The 11714-nt window shown below is 35.7% G+C and overlaps 1 protein-coding gene across 1 annotated transcript in view; it reads right to left on the bottom strand.

Moving 5' to 3' along the window:
• Positions 1-1429: 1429 nt before the first annotated feature.
• The window catches only part of LOC133197070 (uncharacterized), a 62303-nt gene continuing 52018 nt past the window's right edge, over positions 1430-11714 (bottom strand). Inside the window, exons 29-31 of the mRNA XM_061332910.1 lie at positions 10317-10595; positions 2444-3055; positions 1430-2173 (exon numbers count right to left, since the gene is read on the bottom strand). Of these exons, the coding sequence (XP_061188894.1) occupies positions 2142-2173; positions 2444-3055; positions 10317-10595 (923 nt within the window). The 3' untranslated portion in view covers positions 1430-2141. The remainder of the gene's footprint in view (positions 2174-2443; positions 3056-10316; positions 10596-11714) is intronic.

Below are 11714 nucleotides of genomic sequence, written 5' to 3'. Positions count from 1 at the left end.
CATGCGCTAGAATCAAAACCGAGTAAAGTGTGTAAGGGCCATTTTTTGATCATAAGTCGGTGTGTGAAAATACGGGTGTAAACCGTCAAATGACACCAACTTTTTTTCTCGATTTTTTGGGCATAAATAATCGAGAACTACCCATTTTTCGTAAAACGGCAACTCACTACAGTGATTACTGTAGTGACTTGGAAAACTGTAGTGAGTTGATTGATGTGTCAATAAGTACCTGAGCTGAGTTGAAGGTGTTTACAAACGCACACACACACACACACACACACAAAAGGTCACAATCGATTATTATTAAATCTAGACAAATATAGACATGCTTGCCTATTTGTTTGACTAATGGTGGCTCTGATTTGTAAAGTTTTTTTTACTATATGAATAACTGTAAAAGTTTAACCCACCACCACCATTTTAACCACACACTCGATCCAGAGCAAACTTGAATTTACATATTATAAAATACTTTCACACAAATTTTGCCAATATCTTTGAAATGGGCACATCCAATTCGACAAGTCTTTATTAACCCATGAAAGCAATTTTGGTTTTTAATTTGAACAATCTTAACTCCCTTCCCTGAAGGCAGCTGCGTGAAATATTTTAATTTTTTTAAAATCAGCCTCATTGTTAAGAATAAAACATTTGAAAAGTTAATAAATGACAGACAAACTTCAATTTGAAACACTCATTTGAGCTTTGACTTTGATGAATGAATAATAACCAGGTTCTAACTGCTGTACTTTGGATATTATGTACTAACTACTTTATGTACATTTCACTACTAAAGAATTAGCACAATCAACATGACTGACACAATGGTCACCTTCAAAGAAACAAGATTGTTTTTTGCTAAAGATTCAATACTTCATTGCATTTCTATTCAAATGCCTTACTACATGCAGGACTACCTTTTCAACATTTCTGATAAACAAGATGCCTATTTGCCAGGATTGTCACCTGTGTATAAGAAGAATGCCAAGTTCCAGCCTGGGACCTGAACTTTTCTCCCAGGGGTCCAGACTTTCAAACTTTAGAAGAGAGCAAACAGGGTGCCTGTTTAACAAAATATCTTTAACACTGCATTAAATTTGAATATTTTGGTCCTCCCTCTTGCCTAAAGGAAAGGAGACTTGGACCACAAAATTTAACATTTTCATTTCTCCATCCATAAATGCTTTAAACCATATTTTATCAAGATTGAATCAGATGTTTCAGAGTTGGATATTTTGAAAAGTTTATGGACAATGCACAACAAAGTATAAAAAACAGATAGCAAACAAGTGACCTGAATATATTAATTAGTTTCTCCACAGTTAATTAAGACTCAATATGTAACTACTATGAACCTAGTGTGATCTTTGACAATTGAGTTGTTAGCACACTCAATAAAAATATAAAACTTTTTAACATTCAGGTGCCATTTACTAAAAGTGGAATTAAAAAGTAAAAAAAAAAAAAAACATACAAAAAAATGTCAAAATAGCAACAACCTTCCAATATTTAATTTAAAGATCTCTAATAGTTGATTTTCTGAATTAAACAAAAAAGTTAATTACAACACATTCAAAAGGTTAAAAACATCAAAATTTACATGTCATTTACAATATAAAACCATCAGATTATGCAAATTTATTCAGCAAAACAGTTCAACAGTAAGTACATGTAGGAGAGCTTAAACATTTTTTGACCATGATTGAAAAAAAAGTTTAAAAAAGTGTTGGTATAAAAGCACTGCATGTAGCACTATAACCTATACTACTGTGGAGTCATTAAAATTCATGGGGGTTAATTTTCATAGATTGCTTGATTTTACCAGATCATGGAGACATAATTTTGTGTATTCAATCATAAATACAGAAGGAAAGATAACTCTGAAACGAGAATGTAATAACTCTCTGAGGATATTAATTTGTGGATGTCATTCCACAAATATTAGGCCACCATAAAATCTAATGATTCCACAGTATTTCAGTGGCATCCACCATTTTGTGGTTACAACAATCTCCTACAGCTGTACAACTCTCTTCTTAGGGATTGTTCTCCTTAAATCCAACTGAATTATGGATTGTTCCTCATGTCCTTAAATCCTACTGAATCATGGATTGTTCCTCATGTCCTTAAATCCTACTGAATCATGGATTGTTCCTCATGTCCTTAAATCCTACTGAACCAAATAAAAATACATGGAATCAATGTCAGGAAACTTTTCTTTTCAAAACACCACTTTTACAAATTATCACTATGACAAAAAATATAATTGCATTTTATCACATTGAGTTAAAATTGTTAAAGATTACTATGAATAATCCTCATGCTTCATTTTAGTCACTTCAAATTTTACTCAGATATTGTTGTTATTCTTTCTTTAAAATAAAGATAGATACATGTACATATAGCTGACTTTCTTAATAAGTCATGATTACCAATTACTTACAATTTTTTGGCACTCTGGAGGGTGGTTTCATGGTACGCTTCCTATCTTTCTGATCAGATGGCTGGCTACTACTCAGTCTGCTATAAGGCGTACTACTTCGTCTGTCATACAGGATCTGATTACTAGACTGTGGAGTAAGACTTCTTATCTGTGACATAGTTGGTCCCTGGGAATGAGTGGCTGTGTTTCTGCCCTGTCGTACAGGCTGGGAAGCAGATAGCTGATGCTTGGGTGAACCCACTTTATCAGCTAGTCTCTTTAATGTATTAAACATTTCATGGTGTGGTTGACCTTTACCACTATTGGTATATGTTGATGGGTTGCGAGTTTTACTGGAGGTTTGACAAACATTGGGTGGAAGTGTGGAAGACGGAATTTGGCAAGATGAACTGGCTGGGAAGGTAGTCTGCTGAACAACATTTGGTGGAAGTGTGGAGAACATTACTCTAAAAGCTGATCCATCACTGACTCTGGCACCGCTTTGATCTGCTGTACGTGTGGACGGATTCTGTGGAACTGAGCTGACACTTGCAGAGGTGATGGTTTGAGACACAACATTTTGTTGATTCATAGAAACACTGCCTGTAGATCCTACAATCCTTGATCTTGGAGCTGAAACAATACAAAATCTTAAGCATTAATAATGATCAACCTTTTGGCTCCCTAGAGCATCATCTATGTTTGTACATGTCACCAAACATATATCCTATGTAACTGAAAGATACTGAACACATAAATTTTTGTACAAGACAATTACTTTGCACTAAATGTTAATTGTCCCAAAAGCCCCTTAGTGCATTTGTGCATAAAATATACTTGTTGTTGCATTTTATTTTTTTTTTTGTTCTTTCTTGTTTGATAAACAAAGCTGTATTGCTAGTCTCAGATACATTGTGAACCCTTGGTTCCAGAACCTTGAGGTTTTCTTTATTTACATGTATATACTCCAAAAACAAACAAGAGGCCCATGGGCCACAACACTCATCTCAGTTAATCTTCATCAGCAGATTTTTTTCTATTCCTATATAAAACTTTGATCACCAATTGTGGCCCCCAACCTACAACTAAGGGTCATGATCTGAACAAACTTGAATCTACACTACCTGAGGATTCCTCCTTATCAATATGACTAATCATGGATTTGCTGTTCTTGAGAAGATTTGTGAATATTTTTTTATATGAGGGGTGATCAAAAAGTTTGCGAACTATCTCTATTCTAACAAAAGCACAATTCAGATCAGATTGAAATTTGGCACACATACATGTATAGTCATACACATGTTCCATATATAGCAGATGTTATATAATGTTTTGCTCCATATTTGTGACATCATAATGTGAAAAATGATGTCAATATGTAGGTGACTTGTGACAAAAAATGGTTGACTCAGTCATACTCAAGCAATGAACGGATGTAAAGTTTAACATATCTTGGAAATTCCTTTGCAGTAGAATATGATAATTTGTACAAGGTTTATGAAGACAAAAGACTTACCAGAAGTTCAATCATTAATTGGATTGATTGTTTTAGTGAAGGCAGGGAGATTGTTGAAAATGATGTTTGTTCTGTTGCCCAGCAAAAGCAAGCCAGGGAAAAGATGTGTCCTTAGTTGAGCAATTTATTATGAAAGATCGCCAAGATAAGAACAGAAAAATAGTTGAATATCTTAACAATAATATAATTATCAAATCCCTAAAATATCGTTTACTCTTATCTACTATTATTTACTATTAGTATTGATTTGATGTCTATCATCGATTTTAGGATATCAATGATAGACTTTAAACATATGAGATATGAAAATAAGAAGGTGCCCATACTTTATCTGCATTAGAAAAAATGACGCATGAGACAGAGGACTCGGGTTGTGATGGTCACCATGCTAATTCTGGGGAGGGATATCCTTATCCACCCATCCTATTGCCGAGATTTGGCCATTTCTGACAAATGGGCTGTTCTTGTTATAAACAAGAGGCCCATGGGCCACATCGCTCACCTGAGCACATTGGCAAGGCAAAAGCACAAATCAGTTCAAAGGGGGGGGGGGGGGGGGGGCTTGAATTTTAAACTACCTGATGATGCTTCCATGTCAATATAACAAATGGCTTTGCTGTGCTTGAGATGATTTTTAAAAAAATTTCCCATATATTCCTTTGTAAAAATTTGATCCCCCATTGTGGCTCCTCCCTATCCCAGGGGTCATCATTTGAACAAACTTGAATCTACACTACCTGAGGATGCTTCCATATCAATATGACTAAACATAGCTTTTCTGTTCTTGAGAAGAATTTTTTTTCTATATGTTCTTATGTAAAACTTTCAATCCCCCTATTGGGCCCCACCCTACCCTCGGGGGTCATTATTTGAACAAAATTGAATTTACACTACCTGAGGATGCTTCCATATCAAAATGACTAAACATGATTTTCAGTTCTTGAGAAGAAATTTTCCTATATGTTCTTATGTAAAATATTCGATCCCCCATTATGGCCCATCCCTATCCCCTGGGGTCATCATTTTTACAAACTTGAATCTACACTACCTGAGGATGCTTCCATATCAAAATGACTAATCATGGCTTTGCAGTTCTTCCTCAGAAGATATCTTCCTATATATTTCTATTTCAGACTTTTATCCTCCATTGTGGCCCCACCCTACCCCAGGGGGTCATGATTTGAACAAACTTGAATCTACACTACCTGAGGATACTTACACATAAATATAATCAATCAGGGCTTTGTTGTTCTTGAGAAGAAGATTTTTAAAGATTTTTCATATATATTTCTATGTAAAACTTTGATCCTCCATTGTGGCTCCGCCCTACCCCAGGGGGGTCAGGATTTGAACAAACTTGAATCTACACTACCTGAGGATGCTTTCATATAAATATGACCAATTAGGGCTTTGCTGTTATTGAGAAGAAGATTTTTAAAGATTTTTCCTATATATTTCTATGTAAAACTTTGATCCTCCATTGTGACCCCGCCCTACCCCCAGGGGTCATGATTTGGTCAAACTTGAATCTACACTACCTGAGGATGCTTTCATATAAATATGACCAATTAGGGCTTTGCTGTTATTGAGAAGAAGATTTTTAAAGATTTTTCCTATATATTTCTATGTAAAACTTTGATCCTCCATTGTGACCCCGCCCTACCCCCAGGGGTCATGATTTGGTCAAACTTGAATCTACACTACCTGAGGATGCTTTCATATAAATATGACCAATTAGGGCTTTGCTGTTATTGAGAAGAAAATTTTTAAAGATTTTTCCTATATATTTCTATGTAAAACTTTGATCCTCCATTGTGGCCCCGCCCTACCCCCGGGGGTCATGATTTGAACAAACTTGAATCTACACTACCTGAGGATGCTTCCATATAAATATGACTCATCATGGCTTTACTGTTCTTGAGAAGAATATCTTTAAAGGTTTTTCCTATATATTGCTACATAAAACTTTGATCCTCCACTGTGGCCCCCGCCCTACCCCCGGGGATCATGATTTGAACAAACTTCAATCTACACTACCTGAGGATGCTTCCACATAAGTTTCATCTTCCCTGGCTTTGTGGTTCTTCAGTAGAAGATTTTTATAAGATGCTATTAATTTTTCACTAATTCTTTATTATCTCCCCTTGAAATAGGGCGTGGCCCTTCATTTGAACAAATTTGAATCCCCTTCACCCAAGGATACTTTGTGGCAAGTTTGGTTGAAATTGGCTCAGTGGTTCTTGAGAAGAAGTCGAAAATGTGAAAAGTTTACAGACGGACGGACGGACAGACAGACAGACAGACGGACTACAGACAAAATGTGATCAGAAAAGCTCACTTGAGCCTTCGGCTTAGGTGAGCTAAAAATATTTTGCATGGTAAGAAATGTAAGACTTGGAAAAATCTTTTAGCTTGTGTGAACAGACCGCTACGGAGCATGTCACCTGACCGCCTGGATCATGTGATTCATGCATGGGCTGAACAATGGCAGATGTGCATTAAAATCGGAGAGGACTGCTTTAAAAAATAATGAACATTGAAACCTCATTTTATTTCTTTTAAGGAAGTAATTCAATTAGTTTGTGAACTTTTTGATCACCCCTCGTATTACAATGTAAAACTTTGATCCCCCATTGTGGTCCAATCCAACCCCTGGGGGTCATGATTTGGAAAAAATTGGAGTCTATACTACCTCAAGCATGCTCCCCTATAAATATGACTAATCATGGCTTTGCTGTTCATGAGAAGATGATTTTTAAAAGATTTTTCTGATACAGAGTAAAACCTTGTTATCTCCAACTCGATGGGATCAAGAAACAAGAGGCCCAAGGGCCTTAACGGTCACCTGAGTATGATAAAACAATTTCAAGGATGCATAAAGTATAAAATGAACTGAAAGGTGAAGCTTTGTTGCCCAAAAGCAAGAAAAATAGGGTGATCATGATCAACAAAATAATTGGTCTTAATATTCATTAACAGTTCATAAATTAGGTTCTAATCTGTTCCCCATTTATCACTATCACTATACAGTATATTAACAAATCATCAATGCTTCTGTACTATTTTAATCCTTTGTTGAAATCTCTTACATTGGCATCTCTTGGTCTTTGATGAATATTTAATAAGACAAGTTATTTTTGTCTCATTTTTATTTATCTACTACTTACAAGTCTATCTGATCATTAAAACTATGAAAGTACTTTTTGTATTATACAATAAAAGTTTTTGCAAAATTCTCTTATTCTACTTACCTTTCAAGTACATTATTTACAGTGATAAATTATCAAAAGTAAATGGCAAAGGGGAATAACTCCTCTCAGTAGAATACAAACTAATAGAGCCCTGGCCAGGACCAGAACACTTGACCAAATGGTCCAGATGTTCAAAAATCTGGTAAAAATTCCCTTCCTTATAAAAACTTTTACTCTGTTTGGCTCAGATATGCCCAGGTGCAGAGAAAATTTTTAAATAAATAATGCATTTTTACTACAGATTCACTATATTATCAATAGAGCCCCCCCCAACCCCCCACCCCCAAAACACCAGAGCTTCTGACCCTGGGACCATATGTTTGCTCATCATCACTTTGTTTATCTGCTTAACACTAAGGAGCAAACAGGATTATTTAATAGAATTAATGCATTTTCACTAAATTATCAAGAGCCCCACCCTCACACCAGCACATCTGACCCAGGGGTCATGAAATTCACTACTCTGGAAGAAGCACACTTGCTCATCATAACTATACACTTAGCTTCTTTGCTTTTTTAACCAGAAGAAGAAAAGAATATTTTCAAAGAAATTTTGCTTTTTCACTTTATAATCAATAGAAGCCCCCCCCCCCCCCCCCCCTCACCAGAACCCTTAAACCTGGGGTCATAAAATTCACAATTTTGGAAGAGGCATCCTTGATTATCATAACTATGTATTTAATATGTTTCAATAATACCCAGGAGTAGAGAAGAAGATTTTCAAAGGATTAATGCACTTTCATTATATAATCAATAGAGCCCCACCCTAACACCAGAACCCCTGACCCAGGGGCCATGAAATTCACAATTTTGAAAGAGGCACTCTTGCTCATCATAACTATGTACTTAGTTACTGAATTTAATACCCAGGAGCAGAGAAGAAGATTTTCAAAGGATTAATGCACTTTCACTATATAATCAATAGAGCCCCACCCTAACACCAGAACCCCTGACCCAGGGGCCATGAATTTCACAATTTTGAAAGAGGCACTCTTACTCATTATAACTATATACTTAGTTAGTTTATTTAATACCCAGGAGCAGAGAAGAAGATTTTCAATGAATTAATGCATTTTCACTATATAATCAATAGAGCCCCACCCTAACACCAGAACCCCTGCCCCTGGGGCCATGAATTTCACAATTTTGGTAGAGGTACTCTTACTCATCATTACTATATACTTAGTTAGTTTATTTAATACCCAGGAGCAGAGAAGAAGATTTCCAAAGAAATAATGCACTTTCACTATATGATCTATATAGCCCTGCCCTAGCACCAGAACCCCTGACCCTGGGGCCATGAATTTCACAATTTTGGTAGAGGACTCAATGCTTATCACAATGATGCCAACAGTTTGACTGCTTGATGTCCAGGAGTAAAGAAGAAGATTTTTAAAGATTGCATTAATTTTGGTGGTTTTAGCCCCACCCCTCAGGCCCCAGGGGGGGCAGGGACCATGAAATTCACAATTTTTGTTCCCCTTCACCCATAGATGCTATATGCCAAATTTAGTTGAAATTGGTTGAGCGGTTTCAGAGAAGAAGCTAAAAATGTTCAAATGTTAACGCACATCGCACGACGACGGACAAAAACGGATAGCAATAGGTCACCTGAGTGACTCAGGTGACCTAAAAACTTCAAGATATCCGAGGATTCAAAATATCAAGGGTTAAATACTACACTACCTGAGGATGCTCCCATATAAGTTTCATTTTTTCTGGCACAGTGGTTCTTGAAAAGTTTTTTTTAAATAACCCAACCTAATTTTTTACTATTTGTTAATTATCTCCCCTAGGTAAAGAGTGGCCCTTCATTTTAAAAAAAAAACAAACTTGAAACCCTTTTAGCCAAGAATACTCTATGCCAAGTTTGGTTGAAACATGCCCAGTGGTTCTAAAGAAGACGACGGAATTGTAAAAAGTTTAACAGGACGACAACAACAACAACTAGAACTGTCCAAAAGGGACAAATACCCCCCGCTGGGTTTTTCAGCGAAGGTACCAAATCACTAATGTTCTCTAGATGTGAGAGGTGTTCACAATTTGCTTAAACATTTAGAGTGAAAATTTAATTACTCATTATATTTTTTTAATGAATGAAAGTAAGGTGCAGCCTAATAAAACATCAATACTTATAATTACAGTGTTTTTTATTACATTGAAAAAATAGTTTGCAACTATCTGTCATCTTTGTGAGACATGACACTCTGCAAATTGATTGTTGAAAAAAAAATTATCATAATTAATTATACAAAATCAAATTGATCTTAATACCTTTATATCAAACTCATTTTAAAAATAAAAGGCTGGTACCAGTAACTATGTATTTGACAGACATAAATTACAATTAAGAGACTTAGACAACAGAGATCTTTATTTCTTTGTGCCCAATTCCCAGGAGATATAGATAAGACCTGCTTGATCAGAGATGCCCTAACAGCTTCCCACACTGAACTCATTAATTAATCTTTAACTGGATGCATGTCCACTCATTACTCCCAAGGGACAAATGATTTTACTATATCTGCTGTGTAATGTAAAAACTGTTTTTAATATTTTGTGATTTTTTTTTTAGTTCTAATGAGTTGATTTAAGCTGTAGTTCACATTTTTGTACAGATGTTCTAGATTCTATGTCTCAAACCTTAGACATGAACCCGAAATGACTAAGTCAATAAAAATGAAAAAAAAAACAAACTGTAAAATGCAGAAAAATTATCAAATAATGTTGAAAATACCAGGTGCACATCTTCATATGGTAAATAATAAGTGTACAAATTTTCATACAAATCTATGCAATAGTCTCTGGGAACAGATCCGGACAAAACCACATAATAAAAATGAAAAAAAAAAAACACCTGTAAAATGCAAAAAAATTATCCAATCATGATGAAAATACCAGGGGCACACCTTCATATGGCGAATAATAAGTGTACAAATTTTCAGACAAATCCTTGCAACAGTTTCCAGGAAATGGTGCGGACAAAATCTCGTCTACAGACAGACGGACAGACAGACGGACAAGCTGATTCCAATATACCCCCCTAAACTTCGTTTGCGGGGGGTATAATGACAACAACAGATAAAATTTGATCAGAAAAGCTCATGTGAGCAAAAAAGACTGTTACCTTGGCAGTGTTCACATTGCTGGTTTAGAGATGTGATGATATTCAAACATTGACGGCATCTCTTACAGATTTCACATATTTGGGCATTCTCTCCCATCTGTTTGCAAACTTTACAACTCTTGAATAGATGGCCTTGAGGGGATCGTCTGGGGACATGGCACTTATCACATTCACTGGGATTAGTCCCTGGGTGTCCACAAAAACAACAAACTTGAATACCAGATGAAGGTTCTGATTTTATGGAGGAAAATCTGACTGGAGTTGCATACTGAGTAGAGACTGAAAACACAACCAATAAAATTCTATTATTAAGTGATGGTTTATTGTCACACAGCAGGGCAATTTGCATCTTTTTTTTAAATTCATTATCTGAACAAGAAATACATCCATAGGAAATGAAGGCCTGACCATGGTTCATTAGTAAATGTAACATAAAAATATGTATTAGTGTGGTAAAGTCAAAGGTCAATGGTAAGGTCAAGGTAAAAATAAACTGGACACAGTTGATAAATTCTCACCAATTAATGTATCAGTGCACAAGCTTACATAAAATATCTAGAATAATTTCTTTGAAACTGAGCTAAACACAAATTTGAGAAAAGTGAGGTCAAGGTCAAAGGAAAAGTCAAGGTCATCTTGAATAGTTTCTTTGAAACTGAGGTAAACCCAAAGTGTAACAGAAGGAAAGACAGAAAGAAGGAAGACAGAAATGACACACACAACATGCTCTGGCCATATTACACATGTGAAGTATCAAATCCCTAGCACCAATCATTCAGAAATTATGTTCAAGGTTAAAATATTTCAAAAGTATGTGAAACTCTATGCTCAAGGTAAAAAATATTTATAGCCAAGGGAAAGTCTTACACATGAAGTATGAAAGCCAGTTAATAATTACTATAAAGGGTTCTACCTTGTCTGATCCTGTCCATCTATCTGTTAGTAATCACTATAAAGGATTCTTCCTTGTCTAATCCTGTCCATCTGTCTGTTGGTAATCACTATAAAGGATTCTATCTTGTCTAATCCTGTCCATCTGTCTGTTAGTAATCACTGAAGGATTCTACTTTCTCTGATCCTGTCCATCTGTCTGTTAGTAATCACTATAAAGGATTCTACCTTGTCTGATCCTGTCCATCTGTCTGTCAGTAATCACTATAAAGGATTCTATCTTGTCTAATCCTGTCCATCTGTCTGTTAGTAATCACTGAAGGATTCTACTTTCTCTGATCCTGTCCATCTGTCTGTTGGTAATTACTATAAAGGATTCTACTTTCTCTGATCCTGTTCATCTGTCTGTTAGTAATCACTATAAAGGATTCTACCTTCTCTGATCCTGTCCATCTGTCTGTTAGTAATCACTGAAGGATTCTATCTTGTCTTTACTGAATTACTGTT

The sequence above is a fragment of the Saccostrea echinata genome, unplaced genomic scaffold (genome assembly GCF_033153115.1).
Source record: "Saccostrea echinata isolate AGI-Se365-2 ecotype Australia unplaced genomic scaffold, CSIRO_AGI_Sech_v1 ptg000030l, whole genome shotgun sequence".
Taxonomy (NCBI): Eukaryota; Metazoa; Mollusca; class Bivalvia; order Ostreida; family Ostreidae; genus Saccostrea; species Saccostrea echinata.
This window is presented reverse-complemented; position numbering and strand designations above follow the sequence as displayed.